This window comes from Anolis sagrei, chromosome 1, assembly GCF_037176765.1.
Source record: "Anolis sagrei isolate rAnoSag1 chromosome 1, rAnoSag1.mat, whole genome shotgun sequence".
In the NCBI taxonomy this organism is placed as follows: domain Eukaryota; kingdom Metazoa; phylum Chordata; class Lepidosauria; order Squamata; family Dactyloidae; genus Anolis; species Anolis sagrei.
Window position 1 is genome coordinate 209,190,171 of NC_090021.1, and position 18,868 is coordinate 209,209,038.

Here is an 18,868-nt window from a genome sequence, read left to right on the forward strand (position 1 = left end):
TTGAGTGAGCTGAAATGGACATTAATTTGTCATACTTAAATAGGAATGCTTGGATGAGTTATTCCCAGCCCCCACCATGGCTCCAAAATAAAAAGCTGTAGTGCACTGCATGCCTTTGCACCTTCCCCATGAAGAGCATTTCTCATCTTTTTTTTTATAAAAGTACCTAGCTGACCCATCATAAAATTATTTACATTGAAGAAGGTGCCATTTAAGAAAAAAACAGCAAAACAATTGAAAACATTCTGCAGTTTACATTTTATTTTGTTCTGCAAAACACTTGACTGCAAACTAAACTGAATGGGACATGAAGCAAAATAGGGTAGTGCCCTATAAACAAATTATATCTCCTTAAAGTATTAAAGAAGCAGAACTTCAAATAGTGTGGCAGGTACATGGGAAGCCACCTGAAGTGCGTGTGTTAGAACGGGAGAGCTTCAAACAAAGATCTCTTCATTTTGGTGCAGCACATAAGCTGCAGCCAGCTCACTAAGGAATTGTTTGTTCTTAATGTTTTCCTGTTAGATAATTACATGAATCCTGAAGTGTGAGATGAATCTCAAAAGACAACCTTCTTTGTCCTATTTGTCTTTAAGATGAAAAGGGAGAAGGTGGAAGAAAGGGGACCATGGGCTGCGCCTCCAAAGGAGACCTCCTCCTCAGTGTGGTTATGTTAATGCATGCTTAACCACCACAGGGTATCTCTAAGCAGCAAAGAAGGAAAGGGAAGAATTTTGGAAGATTTATTCAACTTTGTTATGCGAGATGCTAGCCGTGAAGAGCTTTCGTTAAACCTAAACACTTTTATGAACATAAAATCAAATTAAACAGCACATTAAGGGTTCTATCTTCTCTGACTGATGTGCACGCGCAAACAACTCTCATTAACGGTAATGGCAGTTGCACACGCGCATCAATCGGAGAACAGATCCCTAAGTGCTTTATTGTTTTTCCTGGAGATTTTTCTCTATTGGACTTTAATTAAACTCCTGCTAGGCTTGCAAGTTTTTTGGTTTTTAGGGTCCCCCTTCCCTCCTTCTCAAAGAAAAGTGAAATCAGTTTCTTTGCTAGCTAAGATTCCCTCTCTGGTCCCATTATTTTGATCAAATATATCAGAATTAAAAGTCTCTCAGAAGTGAGACACGTGTCCTGTAAGTTCCCTTTTTGAAATACATGCACTCCGGAAGTTGATTGCCAACTGTCAAAGGAAAAAAAAATGCCCTAGCCTGCCTTAACAACAGCATGCAATACACAAATTATAAGGTGAGGCTTTTTCAAGGCACCGAGATAAGAATTATCACCTGCTACTGATTCAGATAAACTTGTTCTTAAAGACACAGCTGCAGGATGGCAAGCCTAAGTTGAACAAGAAATGTTTAAGAACTGAGGAAGAAAAGATAAGATTTGAACACACAGGCATCACATGGTTGGGGATCACGAGGAACCTGTGATTGCAGAAATAGTATTGCTTATTATTAAACACCATAGCAGTTCTCCCACCCTTCAAAGGCATCTATATATAGTCCTTTAAATTATGCATATTAATCTTGCCTAATGATATTATGTTTTGGGTGCATGAATAATAAGCACAACAGGTCTAATTATGAGACAACGCCTATGCAGTTTATTATTTCCCTTAGTGTACTATGCTCTTAAAATAAATTGATAAATGCCAAAGCAATTCAAATAAGAAGCAAAACTGTGGATGGGGTGAAGACAGGAGCAGGTAAAGCAATGTTTGAGATGAGTTCCCCCAATTTGAGGCCCTCCCCCCCCTTCAAAAAGCACATAGGCTATTTAATTAACTGCTACGGTATGTGATGTACTTACTTATTGCTTCCACAAACTGTTCAAAGAAGCAGTAGGGGAACAGTGGCTCAGGCAGCTCTCTGAAAAACATCTTGAGTGCTCCGGTGACAACGTGGATGTCCTCCCACTGGCTGTCGTCCAAATTCAGCTTCTCTTCTGGGAAAACACGAGGAGAAATGGAACAACTGGTTTTAATGAAACAATTACAAGACACTAATTATTATGTTAATGTTTGCCTACTATCATCAGCAACCGTTAACAGCCTTCTGCACCTAGAGGTTTGGTGCTGTGCATGTTTTTTTTCCTTCCCCTTCTTTTTTTTCTGTAAGAAGAAAACATTTTCAATGGAATACCATCTGTAGGAATGCAGCGGGAAAAAAACAACAAGAGGCACAAAGAGAGAGTAGCATTGAAACAGTATGTCAGATACATTTATTCCCATAATGCATCAGTAGGAGAAAAAAATAGCATCAGGGTTTAACGTGATGCAAAGCTATTTGGTTTCGAGGCTGAGGGGTAAAGAGTTGCCAATGATGACCAGCTCAAGGGACAGGCCTGAAGGCCTTCCTGAGCCAACAGGAGACATATGCTAAACATGGCAATACAAAATGAGTTATTGCTTTACATGTGTTAGCCTTGCAACGTACAAGGGAATAATGGGCCACACTTTTCTTTTCCTCTGTTGGTTTTTGTTTTTGGCTTCCTTTTTGTTTTTTGGACTGAATGCAATGTCAGCAAGGAATTCAGAACTGTGAAGGGGTGGGTGAGAATGGATATTAATTCCTCCTTATTGCTTTGAAAAAAAATTACTAATTTTATTTGGTTTTTCAACTCTGGGAAAAAGATTGGCCCAGGAACAATATTAGACAGACCCCTGTTGGCCTACCTAGGCTATGCAAAACTGTCAAAAATGATAACACGCTAAAGACAAACCACAAGTGCTTGCAAAACTGATTTTCTGAACAACAGAAATCTTTTTTTTTCTTTTGAAGCTTGACTGAGCTGGGAAATTTAAATATAAAAGGGAGAGAGTGCAAAAAAATCATTCCAATAAAAAAGATGGGGTGATTATTACTTTGGTTTCCTTTGAATACTTATTAGAAACATCTGGTATTGTTATTAGGCCACAATAAACTACAGAAGCACAATCCTGACAAAACTCTAAGGAAGTGAAAATGCCTGCCACTTTGAATTAAAAGGATGTTAAATTCTTCACAATATCACCTGTTCCAGAAATGGATAGAATTCTTAAATACTGGATATTGTTGTTAACTGAGAGATATTTTCAATCTGTATGCTAGTGGAGATATAACTAATGAAAAACTACTGGGAGAAAAACCCTCTAACATCTTCAAGAAACACAATTGTACTAATTTGAAGCAATCATTTACTAGGGCTTTTTTAGTCAGTGCTCTTTGTATATCCTTTTCTTCCAAAAATAGCATAGAAATAATCCCACAATTCCACAATTCAATTCCTCCCTCCCAATATTTCCTTGACTGTTTTCAGAATGGTGTTCAAATGCAGCTACAACATTTGGAAGAGATGGAAACTGTATCCTAGATACTCTGATATTCACATTTCTTTTCACACAATCTGCTTCTTATTTACTTTGTAATAAGACGTTGCTGTGTGGAGTTTTCTTCTTCTTGAAGAAACGACAACATATCAAAGGCCCAGACTTTTCATCAACATGAAAAAAGAAATATTCTCTCTTGAAACCGAATTAGCAGAGCCGACTTAAAAGCCGACAAACTCTGAAATCAAAATTGATTGATTGTATTTCAACAATTAGTCTTATATCCCCGCCCCCCTGCACACCATTGAGCAAAACAGACAGCATCTTAGTGGGCCAGTTTTACACAGTTCTCTGCTCACAATAGCATCAAAAAGAGAGACCTGATGGGGTTTACTGTCACTTTAAAGAACAGGGTGGGTGTTTCACATTGTTGAAATCTGTCAGATATTTTGAAATGTCCCTCTCACTATGGTGCCACACCCCCTGCGTGCCCTTATAATAAAATTGGTTTTACTCCTGATTAAATCATTTTCTCCCTACCCAATACCATACTTCTCATAATGGACCTGTGTGCACTACAGCTGGTGTTCTTCCCATGGTACCAATTCTTACTTTATCTTTTAAGCACTTTGCTGCTAAGATCTCATGCAGCGTGCTTATGTTTTGTTAAGAGCTTCATTCTTCGAGAAATAGCTTAACACATGTTCTAAAAAAATGTTGTACAACTTATTGCTGAAAACACATTTCAAAAAAGTCAAAGCACCATAGCTCTGGCACAAACCTTTTAATTTTTTAAAATAAACCTTTCCTCTGGATTGGTGTGGTGTTTCTCTCTCTCTCTCTCTCTCTCTCTTGCCCCCCTCCCTTCTTTCTTTCTTTTTCCTGTGTGTTTAAACATCTAAAGAGGATTCTGAGATTTTTACCAGGAATTATCTCCCCAGTATTTTCTTTCACCGTTTCCAGATCTTCAAGGGAATGTGTTAGGAGCTATCATCTTGAAGGCAAAGAGTGTCATTTTACCCGCAAGCAAGAAAGGGACTTTAAATAAATGTTTGTTAGAAGGGAAGCATGCCAATTTAAATGAGAAAAATCTGCAATAAAAAAACAAACTTGAAAAAAATAATCGCAAGGTAATTTTTGTTATTATCCATGGGATGAACTTGAATACCATTGGCTGTAATCTGTTCAAATGTGACCTTTTGGAAGGAATTTCCAGAATTGGACACATTCATCCGCACATACCATAAGCCAGGCATCCTCAAACTGTGGCCTTCCAGCTATTTGTGCCTGGGAGTTGAAGACCCAAACAGCTGGAGGTTGAGGATGCCTCCCATAAGCAATGGTACACTGTGGAGTTAATGCCGTTTGATACAATGTTAACTGCCATAGCTCAATGCTATTGATTTCTTGGATTTGTAGTTTGATGAGGGAACAGGACTCTTTAGCAGAGAAGGCTAAAGACCTAGTAACATTACAGCTCCATAGCATAGTTCCAGAACAGTTAAACTGGTGTCAAACTGAACTGCATAAAACAGTGTAGATGTATTCCATGTCTAATAAATTAGCCAGGTGTAATACAGGATGTGAAATTGCAGAGAATTATGAACTACTGTTTACAAATCAAACTAGAACTCCAAAATATTTGAGGATCAAGGACAATAACAACAACAATGACAGCCAACAGCAGAGTGTGCCTATGAAGTTACAGCACTTTGATATCACCTTAATTCCCATTGATCCATCCTATTGAATCCTGGGATTCAATAAATGTGGAAATACAAATATCTGTGTCCTCTCTCCTACAGCATTAGAGCTGTGGAGGAGAATCCAAAGTGCTGGTTTTAACCTTTAAAGCCCTGAACTGTTCTGGCCCAGATTACCTGTCCGAACGTATCTCCTGCGATGAACCATCACAAAACTTAAGATCGTCAGGAGAGGCCCTGCTCTCGATCCCACCACTTTCCCACCACTCTCACAAACGTGGTTGGTGGGGACGAGACAGGGCCTTCTCAGCAGTGGGCCCCATCTGTGGAACTCTCTCCCTAAGGACATCAGGTTGGCCACCTCCCTCCTGTCCTTTAGAAGACAACTGAAGACTTGGCTTTGGGATCAGGTGTTCAACTAGAGGTTAGCGGCAACTTGGATAGGAAATTTTAGAATATTGAGACATTGGATCTACCTGGCTGGATCTTGGTTTTAGCACACGTTAATTTATTATTAATGAATTTGTTAATGTATTGTATAATGTTTTAAATTGAGTTTTACGGTTTTAATTGAATTTTTTATTGTATATGTTGATAGCATCATTGATGCTTATGTGAGGCCGCCCTGAGACCCCTTTGTGGAGAGAAGGGCTGGGTAGAAATAAATAAATAAATGAATGAATACTTTGCCAAACTACAAATCCCAGATCCTGTCGAACTGAACTGTCATGGAACCACATCAATGTGACATCAAATCAATATAACTATTTTATCATTCCTTCACTCCATAATAGGAATAGTCATGCTCAGGTTTCCGCTCACCTAACCATAAGGCTTGTGCAATTTCACCAAAAGACATGCCGTTTCGGGGTCAATTTTCAGCTAACCTCTCATTCTGTTTACCGGGAAGTTACTCAAATCGGGAGGAGTGTTGCTGTTTTCATTTTGCAAAGATTTAGCCCATTGGCTACACTTGGAAACATTGATGGCTTAATAGTCAGTCATTTTAAGGCCTTTCTGCATGAATCCTACCTCAGTTTTAGACCCCAATTATGACTGCAGGCCTGCCAAGTTTCAGAACAATTAGGCAATCTACTGGTTTTTAGGGAATTATTGTAAGTTTTTACCATAACATTTTAAAAAAATACGCCACAAGACAGGTTTCTCAGAACTGTAGTCACCAGTTATGTCCGTTCTCAGCCAATCAGAGCATGGACACAACCAGGCTTTTTATTGGCTGAGAAACAGAGAGAGAGAAACGTCAACTCCCATCATGTTCCGAGAGGAACTCAGAGACTTTTCAATGCCTGCCCCATACAAATGTTGCTGGAAAAGCGAGTTCCCAGCAGGGCCCTCTCTGGAGGAGGAACCTAGGGAACTTTTCTACTGCAGGGGAGGGAGAAAAGACACTGCAGGATCTTCTCCAGGAGCCCTGCAGCAGACCCCTACTTCAGCTATAATCAAGACTTAACTCCATCTTCTCCAGTAGCCAATAAATCTGGCTCTCTTGATCTGTTTTGCACAGCTTTTTGGTTCCCTCCTCCCCTTTCTGTTTTTGGAATATTATATGAAAGGACTCCCAAATATTGCAAATCATTTTCTGTCATACTGATCCAGTCCCAGGTCTTTTGACCACGTGTTTCTTTGGAACACTGTGAACTGCATAGCATTCAGTGAAACCAGCTGTTTCTTTTAATTTTTGTTCCCTCTTTTTTAACTGGCATTCACATCATTCTTTGGTTACTGACATCTACCAACCTCTTGAGAGTTGTGAAATAGGTTGCTCTTATTTGATGTTTGGTTTTGTACATTTGCAAATATCACTATCCACACTTGTGCACATGGATAACTTTATAGTTCACTATAATAGTATAGGGGGAGATCCCTTAGCTAAAATGCTTGGGAACAGGAGAGTTTTGGATTTTGTAACTGTGCATATAGATACATTTCATAAATGCCTTATACATGACACAAAGTTTGTTTACTTTGAACCATCAGAAAGCAAAGGTATTAGTAACACAGTCTGCCCTTATGAACCATTTTGAAGGTATCTTGAATTTCAGAATTCTGTATAAGGGATGCTCAACCTGTACATAACAATAGTTTTGGAAGTGCCATGTGATGTTGAATAAAGTTGTTTGGAGTTTGCATTACAACAGTATTTGATATTATTTGGTGTCTTGAATGACGTATCATTAAGGTATTGAACATCTATATAATGTTCCTTTACGGAAATTCATAATCAGAAAATGGTTTGCTACTGAAGAAATAAAGTAGAATATGAAAGCCCACCTTCAAGAAGAAAATTTTTGTGATTATGGTGCCAAGTGGATGATTACAAACTTCTTCTTTAAAAATGAAAGGAGAAAAATCACTTCGAACTCTGGAAAGCAACTTTTTGTGAAAGTCTGTTTGTTTTTGAGGTTGATCCTCTCTTTTAGCAGTGTTATGCTGGCTACTTTCATCTTTGCTCAATTTATATATTTGTAAATTAAACCAATAATACAAATATTGAGTAGGTTCTCTACAGTGTCGCTATGTATGGTCTTTAAACAAGGTAAAGCCCAGAAGGCGTTGATATTATTAACTACTCTCTGTGGTCCTGAGGGGCTATTGCATAAATAAGAATTCCAACTGCAATTATAATCCATTCTTTAAAAAAGAATCTGCAAATTAAAGTCATATACAAAAATTAGCAACAATATTACATTTCACATTATCGAATATTATTATTATTTATTATTAACTTTATTTGTACCCCGCTAGCATCTCCCGAAGGACTCGATGCGGCTTACATGGGCCGAAGCCTCAGAACACAATACAGTAAAAACATAACACGACAATAGTAAACAAGCAAATCAAATAGTTAAGCAAATAACAACGACAATAACAATACATTATGACACTTTAAAACTGGGCCGGCCAACGCCATGGGGTACAGGGTTAAAAGTGCTGGAGTGGCAGGAGGAACATAGGAGTAAAATAGTGCGGTGTGCAGTTAAGTTAACTGTACTAAAGTGCTTCTAGGACTTGGGTGGGGGATTCCTAATCTGAGAAGGCACATCGGAACAGCCACGTTTTTAGGTTCTTTCTGAAAGCTGCTAAAGAAGGGGCCTGGCGAAGATCTTTTGGAAGGGCATTCCAAAGTCGGGGGGCCGCCACAGAGAAAGCCCTGTCCCGTGTCCCCACCAAGCGCGCTTGCGACGTGGGTGGGATCACGAGCAGGGCCTCCCCAGATGACCGGAGCGAGCGTGTGGGTTCGTAGATGGAGATGCGGTCACGCAGGTAGGGTGGTCCCAAACCGTTCAGGGCTTTGTAGGTGAGCAAACAATGCACAAATATCTATAGTAACATACAAACAAGAATGTATGTATGTGTATTTTATAAGACTCTCAAGAAAATAATATAAATCAGGATAATATGTTTTCTAATGGAGTAAATTGTCTAGACTTTATAGCATTTATAGCATTTAACAGTAATGTTATCAGCACATTATAAATAAATGTAGGTTATCTCATCAACATAAAGTAATGAATAGTAGACTAGAGACAATAAAGTCCATCCTTTCCTGGAGTAGATTTCAGTGCAGGAATTCAACAGTCTCTGTCTTTATCCTCAAAAAAATTCTTCTTTTAGCAACACAGTCTTTTAAGGAGTACTTCTTATGCAGCAGAGTCTTCCTTAGGTAACACAATTTCTACAAGGTCTCCCGGTATGTTCTCCTTGTTTCGAAAAATTATCTTCTTCAGGATGTTATCACATATATATAATGCACTAAATAAAGGAGTAAAAATAACATACACAATAGATACATGAAACTCCCCAATTCACATTTCTAGTGAAACATTCTATAATAACAGTAAAGAAACACGCTACTCTACTTACACTCTCTTTACACTCTCTTCAATAGTACAGGCTCTGTTCTGGAGGAGTTCTATAACGAGCAATGAGTCATCCCTAGGCTACCTCTTAAGTAGAACTACATTTCACAAGAAACAAGTGTATTCAATTTTATCATTTAGTCCTTGTGGAACCAGTGTTTGTAGTTTAAAGATCCAAAAAGATTCTCTTTGCAGAAGGAGTTTTTTTACATCTGCATTAGGTCTGGGTAATATTTTTTCTAAAGCGCAAAATTTAAAGCTATGGTGTGTATGAGCTTTTTCATTGAAATGTACATATAGTGAAGAGTCAGTGGACCCATTCCTTATGCGTGAACAATGTTCATTTATCCTGGTTTTAAGGGGTCTAGTAGTCATTCCAACATATAAAAACTTGCAGGAGCATTCTAATAGGTAAATTACATTATCAGTGGAACATGTTGTTAAATTTTGCAAGGTAATCTTGATGTTAAGTGTTGGATGAGAGTATATTTTAATCTTGAGTGATTGTTGACAACGGTTACAGTGTCCACAGCTAGTGTGACCCCTAGTGGTAAGATTGTGGGATGTAGTAGGAGAGTTATATTCAGAATGGATCAAAAGGTCCCTTAAATTTCTGGATCTTTTGTGTGCAATTATAGGTTTGTCTTTGCATCCAGGAATGTCCTGTAGTAAATGCCAATGTTTTGAAATAATTTTAGTGATTTTAGATGAATATTGTGTGAGTGTCAAAGGCCATATTATGCGGTTATTATGTTTTCTAGGGCGTTCCCGTAGTAACTCCCCTCTGTTGATGGAGTTCGCCTTACTCATGGCTGTGTTGAGTATCTTATTAGGATATCCTCTCTTTCTGAGTTGTTTCTTCAGGATACCTGCTGTAGATTCAAAATCCTTTTGTGTGCTAGAATTACATTTCAGTCTTAAAAACTGAGAAAATGGTAAATTAGATTTAAGAGAAAAGTGATGAAAGCTGGAAAAATGTAAAATGGAATTCTTATCTGTAGGTTTCCTATAATTTTTAACTAATAGTTTCTGGCCATTTTTGAAAACCATGATGTCCAAAAAGTTAATATTAGTAGGGCTACAGTGATGTGTAAATTTCATGTGTTTATGTAGTGTATTGATCCAGCTGCAAAATAGGTCCGCTACTGGTTGTGATCTCACTACTATAAAAATATCATCTAGATATCTTCCAAAATAAAGGATATCTGAAGAAAATGGATTCTTAGTAGTATTGAAAATGAATTTACTTTCTAAGTCTGCGACGAATAAGTTGGCTATAGCGGGTGCGAGTGGGCTGCCCATAGCGATTCCGAATGTCTGTAAATAAAACTGTTTATCAAAACTAAAATAGTTGTATTCTAGCACAATGTCTAATAGATCCATGAGGAAGTGAGTGGGGGGAACTGGAGATGTGCGTGTGTCTAGTATATCTTTAACCACTGTTCTGGCCTCATCTAGAGGTATGTTTGTATATAGGGCTTCAATGTCTAAGGTCATGAGTATGGCTTGCTCAGGTATAGTGAGAGCTTCTATTATATTGATAAAATGTTTAGTGTCTTTGATAAATGATGTGTTCAATGGTACAAAGGGTTGTAAGAAATGGTCAATGAACTGAGCTAAAGGTTCCAAAATAGATGCTGTACCTGAGACGATAGGTCTACCTGGTGGTCTACCTGGTGGAGGGAAAGTATTTTTGTGAATCTTAGGAAGAACATAAAACACTGGTGTTCTAGGGTATGGATTCTGAAGGAACTCATATGTCTGTAATGAAATATATCCCAATGAAAGACCTTCAGCACATACTGTGCGTATAAGGGATCTAATTTTATTTATGGGATCTTTAGGAATACATCTGTAGAACATATTATTAGAAAGATGTCTTTCTACTTCTTTCACATAGTCAATTCTATTTAGTAGTACCACCGCCCCTCCCTTATCAGCTGGTTTCCAAATATATTGTGGCATGTTAGCTAGTCTTTTAATGGTATTCAGTTCAGTCATCCTGGCTGCTGCCCGCTGGACCAATTGAAGTTTCCGAGCCGTCTTCAAGGGCAGCCCCACGTAGAGCACATTGCAGTAATCCATTCTAGAGGTGACCAAGGCATGGACCACCCCGGCCAGATCAGCCTTCGCGAGGTACGGTCGCAGCTGGCACACAAGTCTCAATTGTGCAAAGGCCCTCCCGGATACCGCCGACACCTGAGCCTCAAGTGTGAGCGACGAATCCAAGAGGACATCCAAACTGCGGACCTGTGGCTTCAGGGGGAATGTAACCCCGTCCAGCACAGGTAGCCACCCTATACCCCGATCCGGTTTACGATAGACCAGGAGGACCTCTGTCTTGTCAGGATTGATCTTCAGCTTGTTCTTCCTCATCCAGATCGACACAGCGGCCAGGCACTTGTCCAGCACCCGAGAGGCCTCCTTGGCATTAGGTGGAAAGGAGTAGTAGAGTTGTGCGTCATCCGCATAAAGATGGCACCCAACTCCAAAACTCCGGATGACCTCTCCCAGTGGTTTCATGTAGATGTTAAAAAGCATGGGGGACAAAATAGAGCCTTGCGGGACCCCACAGGTCAAAGGCCAGGGGTCTGAGCAGGCGTCTCCCAGCTTCACCATCTGGGTTCGTCCCTCCAGGAAGGAGCGGAGCCACGAAAGAACCGCGCCCCCGAGACCCATCCCAGAGAGACGACCCAGAAGGATACCATGATCGATGGTATCGAAAGCCGCTGAGATGTCCAAGAGAACCAACAGAGTCACACTCCCCCTGTCCAGCTCTCTGCGGAGGTCATCCACCAAGGCGACCAAGGCCGTCTCGGTGCCGTGACCAGGCCTGAAACCAGACTGTGACTGATCTAGGTAGTTGGTATCATCTAAGAAGCTCTGGAGCTGGGAGGCGACCACCCGCTCCAGCACCTTACCCAAAAAAGGGAGGTTGGAGATTGGCCTGTAGTTGCTCAGCACCGTGGAGTCAAGGGAAGCCTTTTTGAGGAGTGGACGAACCACAGCCTGTTTCAAGTTAGATGGAAAAATCCCTTGCTCCAACGATGCGTTGATAATCAATACAAACCAATCAACCAGTCCCTCCCTGGCTGATTTAATGAGCCAAGATGGGCACGGGTCTAGAGATGAGGTGGTCGCTCTCACAGCCCCAAGGATCTCCTCCACGGTTTCAGGAAGAACAAGCCTAAAAGAATCCCACAAGGTTGGACAAGCAGATGCCTCCGTCACCTCTTCTGGCACTGCGATGAAATTGGAGTCGAGCTCAAGGCGTATCTGGGCGACTTTGCCTGCAAAATGGTGTGCGAAATCGCGACACCGAGCTGCTGGGTCATCAGTGACCTCCTCCACTACAGGTGGGTGGAGGAGTTCCCCCACGACCCGAAACAGCGATGATCTATTTGCTGCAGACGCTATCCGGGTGGTCGTGAATTATTTCCTGGCCACCCGTATAGCCACGGAGTATGCCTTAAGAGAGGCTTTAGCCCATGCTCGATCAGACACGTCCCGAGGAAGGAGCCTCGATCGATTGGCTCTCACTCTCCGCCCCTCCCGGTTGGCAGTGGGGGGCAGAAAATCGCGCGGCCTGGCGCTCTCTCAACGGCCCTTCCCGGAGCGGCGAAGGGCCGGAGGAAGGAGCTGCGATCGGTTGAGGGCGGAAAAATGGCGCGGGCTGGCGCTTGGGCCCAATCTGCTCACTGCTTACCCGGCTCTGCCAGGAGGAGTCTCGGCCGGGTGAGGGAGTTCCGTGGCTAGGAGCTAGTTGGTAGACGGCTCCTAGATCGCTCCTGGATCGCTCTCTGCCGGGCGCCGATGCCGGCCCCGCTCGCCTTCCTCCAAGATGTCGGCTGGAGGTTGGGATGCAGCCGCGCCGCAGCTGGAAGCGGCGATATTAAGGTCCCCACCGTTGGCTCACTTATCAAGGCCTCCCTGGGGTCTCCACCAGTCCCTCAGTGGGGTTTGTCTGGTGGAGAAGAGTCTGATCGGGAGGTCAGGGGGGAGAGATTCAATCTCCCTTGGGAGTGGGCACAGGAAGGTGCTGCTCCTGCGCCATCTTGGAAAAAAACCCCACATTTCCCAGAGTTTTGTGTGGCCCGTAGTGCGTGTTTGCAGAAAAGTACAAGTTCCTAATGATTCTTAATGCCAAAAAAGCAAAAATAAAAAAAAACCCAAACCTTAGACGGTTACATTTACCAAATGCTATCCTGTTACACATACACAAAGGACTATGCAGAATTTAACCATTCTTTCCCTTCTATACCACACACTACATTTTTTAACGTAATATAATATGACAAAGGGCTATTTTCTAGTCCCTGGCAATCACAGCTCTTCAGCTTTCTTTCTTTCTTTCTTTCTTTCTTTCTTTCTTTCTAAATTTAAGACATGTAAGTACAGCTTCTTTCTTAAGATCTCCCAGTCACTGGGCCAAGCCAATAATCCATGAGCATATACACTAATACTCAGTTTTGAAGGCAACACTTTCAGATTTGTCTAGAAACTACTAGGAAACAGGTGCGGATTGCCTCATCTCCTCAGAGGCCAAGTGAATTCTGGGCTTAAAGAGCTGTGATATTAACCACGTACATGAGTCCTGTCAAATTGTCATATTTTCATTAACATCAGTTATTGATCTGTGTTATAGGAGATTTTAATAAATAATGATTAATCAAAAAGTTCTATGCCCAGTCCAGTTGCCAATATTCAAAGGATCACTATTTCCAAAGTGAACCAGATCTGGGTTGTTGTAGGTTTTTCCGGGCTATATGGCCATGTTCTGGAGGCAATTTTTCTCCTGACGTTTCGCCTGCATCTATGGCAAGCATCCTCAGAGGTAGTGAGGTCTTGGCGAAGTCAGGAGCAGATAACAGCCTATCAAATTCTTCTTACAACAAATGAAGGTTGCTTTATGGACTGTTTGACAATAATGTGATCTCTCCAGACACTGAACAAGTTTCTGAACACTCTTCATTGGCAGCTTTATGGAGAATGCATCAAAGCAATCCAAGTGGAAAGGCCCTTCCACACAGCCATATAACCCAGAATATTAGGGCAGAAAATCCCTCAATATCTGCTTCAAATTGGGTTATCTGATTTCATACTGCCATATATTCCAGTTCAAAGCGGAAAATGTGGGATTTTATTCAGCTGTGTGGAAGGAGCCCAAGACATGTGTTATAATGGCTAGGTCTGATACCTCTGCAAACTCAAAATATGAAGGGAAAACATAAGATGTATGACGTTTGCAGCATTCCTGATGCCTGTAGGTATAATTACTGTAATCATGGAGTTTTTCCTTACCCTGCACAGATGACAGCTAATAGCACCCTCATCTTCTGTCTGAAGATAATATCCTAGCCCACACTTGACTTGAGCCTATTACAAATGGAAAATGATGGGCTGAAAAAGAAGATCTTTCTCTAATCTGTAAAGGATCTGTTCATGATTCAGAATGCTAGAAAATCGATGTTACAGATTGTGCTGGCGAATCTTCAAATGTGCAGAAGTTACTCTTTGTGTGAAAAAGGTTATGACACTGCTCCTCCTTTCTTATTTATCAATCCAGAAGATGAATATAGGCATACTTCAATTAGCAAAGCCTCTAAGAAAGAAGTTTCTTTGTACAGTATTTTTGTGACTGAGTAGCTACTTCTTCCTCCTTGCTCTCTGGGAGCTTTTTAGCTTTATCAGCATTGGGAAGATGGTGAAAGCGTGCTGGAGAAAACACAGGACCCATCTACACAGGGCAGAAACCCAAGAGATAGCAGGTTAAAATAACCTGCTTCCTCAATGTTTTCAGTCCCCACCCCCTCCCACAACCCTGGGCATTCCCTTAGGGAGTGGTTAGATGCCATCATGGAACAACCAAAAGTTGACCAGGATGGTATCCAGCTGCCCCCAGCCCCTCATTCCCCTCCCCAAAGCTTACCCAAGGGGCCTGCTAGCAGTTCGGCCCCTCTGTAGAATACTCCTGATGCTTGAAATTGACGCACTAGGAGGTGAGAGGGGAGAAAGGAGGAAAATCCCACCTCCCCACTTCCACCTCCTGGTGCATCATTTTCAAGTATCAGTAGTACTCTACAAATGGGCTTGCATTGCAAACAGGCCCCTCGGTTGAGTTTGAGGCTCCAGGACCCTGCAGAACTGGGATTGGAGAAACAGTCCCAGGGATTCAATCCCCACAGAGCCCACACCTGGAAAGATCCAGGAGATTAAGATCCAGATCTTTCCAGGCCTTTAATTATTGTGGAGTAAACTGGGAAAACCTACATTAATTCACTTTTATCTGAGGCGTTGCTTTGGATGCCTCAAGTAAAAGCGAGATAGGTCTGCATTTTGGGCCTGTCTGGAAGGCCCACAGACTTTTGGTCACAGCATTTCTGCAGTTAACAATGAATTAAATACACCTTGAGCTGTGGGTGGGAAGTGGGGTGTGATTCTTCTCTAGCTTATCCTACTGTGGCTCTATGTATCAGCCTACAACAGGCAAAGTAAACAAGTACCTTACGGAGCTTGACAGGAAAAGGGGGGAGAGAAGTTACTCCTAGTACATGGAAAAAGCACAGACTTACACATTTCACCACCAAAATGGACATTATAAGAAAAGTAGATGCTGGGGAGAGCAATCATCCCTTGATGCATTTTGGAAGTAGCATTAAAATAGTATCTAGAGGATTTAAAATGTTTTTTTTAATTATTATTATTAGTCATGCAAGTTTTATCTGATCTGTCTGTTTAATTTCACATGTAGAAATGAAAGTCTGGTGAAACATGTTCAAGCTACTCTTATTTTTTGTGATATAGGAACTTATCCCTGTTCTCCCCATGCTATTTCTGCCTCTGGTACCAAGTTAAAGAAATAATTTCCAGGAATGCATCTACTTTGTTAACTAAAATATGCCTATACCTTAATAAGGCCTTGAGTTGAACTTTTCCCAGAGTATTGGTATCTTTCTGTTCGAGGGATGGACGTTGACTGATGAATGTAAAATTGATGCAGGAACATAACATTTTTGATGTAAATGAACTGCAAATCCAACAGCAATAACACTGCCTATGTCTTCATGTATGCATTATTAGGATATCCATTTCTATAATGCTTGGTGATAAATTAGCAAAATAATGGTAACTAAAAAGCACATGTTCCATGCCTGTTGGAGGGCATTTGTTTATTGCCATTCTCTGAAACTTCAGTTCACTGACCTGAGGGCAAACTGGAAAAACCCGGTACTGCTAATTTAAATCTTAATTGGAGTTAGAGGGAAATAAGATTACACTGTGGTATGCTCATTCTTGGAGTGACTACACTGATAACCATTCAGTCACACTTTTCAGAGATGAACTCTGTCATTGTTTTTGTGTGAAGAAGTCTAGTATATCCAAGAAAACCACAAGCAGTCCAGAACAAGTACGTGATGAAGGCATAAACAATAATTTGAAAGGGTTGGAGACTTGCAAAGCCAACAACCCAAATTATAGTGGATATGTTGCAATTCTTTCATCACTTATATTCAGACATATGCACCGAAACACAAACATTTGAATGGAGGACATGGGCACTTATTGCCATACTATCATGGACTTATCTACTCCTCACCTTCTCACATGTCATTCTAAGAATGTAGCACTGCCCTACATAGTTGTTATGCTCAGTAACTTTGGCACTATGATCTTACAGATCTTAAATAGCTGCAACTCTATGCCAAGTGGTTTGTATTGATGTTACTACAACCTCGGTGGGCATAAAGTAATAGAAGAAAGTTCCATCTGCTGTTTTGTTCATTGTAGATTTTTATTTACCCTAATAAGATGTAACTGTTGAAAGGGTTGATTCAAAGCTTCCTTTTTAACTATATGATTTCCCCACTCAAACCTATACAGCATGGTTTGAGAAAATCAAAGAAAGATCCTGGAATATCTGATATTGCTGGGATATTGGGAGGGGGGGATCCACCATGGATCATGACAAATCTGATGGGGTGTGTGTGTGGGGAACCTGTTGTCCCACATTCCACATAGTCCGTGTTGCCCCTTATCTCATCCCATGGGGGGAAGCATCGCCAACCGGCATCCTCCCGTTTTACCAGGTCTGCCTCTTATGACTTTGACCTCACTTCAAGTATGGAGCCCCACCAGAAGTTGATCTACATTGCGGGATGGGATCCAGCAGGCTCCATGTCTGAAGTGAGGTTGAACTGTCATACAAAGGGGAAATTTTACCCATCTGATGAGGTTGTAAGTTGGAAATGAAAACAGTTGAATTATTCTAGCATCCTTGCTCCTAAAATCTAACTAATGTTTCCTGCCCTTCCTAACATACGGAGAAATAACAACTCCATCACTAATTCTTCCTGTGCAAAGTGGGAATCCCCATAAGCAAAGATAGGAATTGTTGGATGACTCAATCCAAAAAATACACCTTTTCTTTATCTGAAAAAGGCATATATTTGTTTCTGTAATAACAGTATTAGCTAGGAAAATTGAACATCGCTTGTTGCTCTCATGAAGGACAACAGGTAACCTATAGCAGATTCAAGGAGGAGAACTGACTTAGTGCCCTTCCACACAACCCGATATCCCAGAATATCAAGGCAGAAAATCTCACAATATCTGCTTTGAACTGGGTTATCTGAGTTCACACTACCATATATTCCAGTTCAAAGCAGGTAATATGGGATTTTCTTCATCTGTGTGGAAGGGGAAGAAACTTTGAACATGCACAGTCATAACATAATCAAACAGAACTTAGGCTGTTGACATAGTCCCTAGAAACCCATGGGATACAACATCACTGCTTTCAGCTCTGTTGTGGAACATACCTATTGAGGAGTCCTAATGAAAGATGCTGTTCAAAGCTGAATAGTTTTTTCCCCCCAAATATTTCCCATGGGGTGTTACACACAAGGACTGAGTCTATGAATTTTAGAAGAACATATCTAGATAGGAAAATTAGAGGAATGTTTCATTTTTTTTAACAAATAGCATGTAATTATCATTGTCAAACAGTTCATTCCAATATTTTCTACTGTATCCTCTGTATTTTCTCTTACCAGAATGGTGTCAATGTGTTCCCCATATGTTTAAAGGGCAATGGCAGCACCAGCAATATATACTGTTGGCTAGAAAAGTACCTCTGAGGACTTTTAGGGCAATAGGACCTTATTTATGTATTCCATTTATATACCACTTTCCCCCTGATGTGTAGTGCAATTATGACCTTGCAATCACATTCCCATATAAGGTCCTGAATTTTGAGGAAAATTGCTATGGTTTTTATTAGGCTTCTGCAATCTAGGTAAACTGTGATCTGTTTCTGTGTCCCGGATTTCGGTGGTAGTCTCAATCCATTGTTAAGGAGCCTCCCAGATTCGGGAAGACAGAAATCTGTTTTCAATCAGGGAAGCCAAAAGATTTGTTTTCTATCCAGCCCATTATGGGGGTGGGGGGACTTCCCCAACTCCCCTTCCCACCATTTTAGGCATTGTTTGTCCTTATATCCTTCATTAAGACATTGATGTCAGGTTTAATGCTACTCTAGAGGAGACAGGTGTGTGTGGTGCTCCCTCCCTCTCTGCACAGCATGCTTCCAAGGCATTTTAAGGAGGCTTGCATCCCCACTTCCCAGGGAAAGAAAGGAAAAGAGATCTATGCCATGCTGGGCTTACTTAAATGCACCTCTTGATTTGCAGGCCCTGGAGTGGTGCCTTGCCTCCCTCCCCCCCTCGCACTTTTCCTTCTAGTGCAGGGGTCCTCAAACTAAGGCCCGGGGGCCGGATGCAGCCCTCCAAGGTCATTTACCCGGCCCTCGCTTTGGGTCAACCTAAGAATGAAACTACTTGAAAGCACACAATAACAACAATAATCCTATCTCATCAGCCAAAAGCAGACCCACACTTTCCACTGAAATACTAATAAGTTTACATTTGTTAAAATTGTTCTTAATTTTAATTATTGTA

The 18,868-nt window shown here is 41.1% G+C and overlaps 1 protein-coding gene across 1 annotated transcript in view; it reads right to left on the bottom strand.

The window, feature by feature from the left end:
* ARHGAP15 (Rho GTPase activating protein 15) overlaps nucleotides 1–18,868 on the bottom strand; it is a 493,308-nt gene that overhangs the window by 79,205 nt on the left and 395,235 nt on the right. The window contains exon 12 of the mRNA XM_067472779.1: nucleotides 1,831–1,965. Coding sequence (XP_067328880.1) covers nucleotides 1,831–1,965 — 135 coding nt within the window. The remainder of the gene's footprint in view (nucleotides 1–1,830; nucleotides 1,966–18,868) is intronic.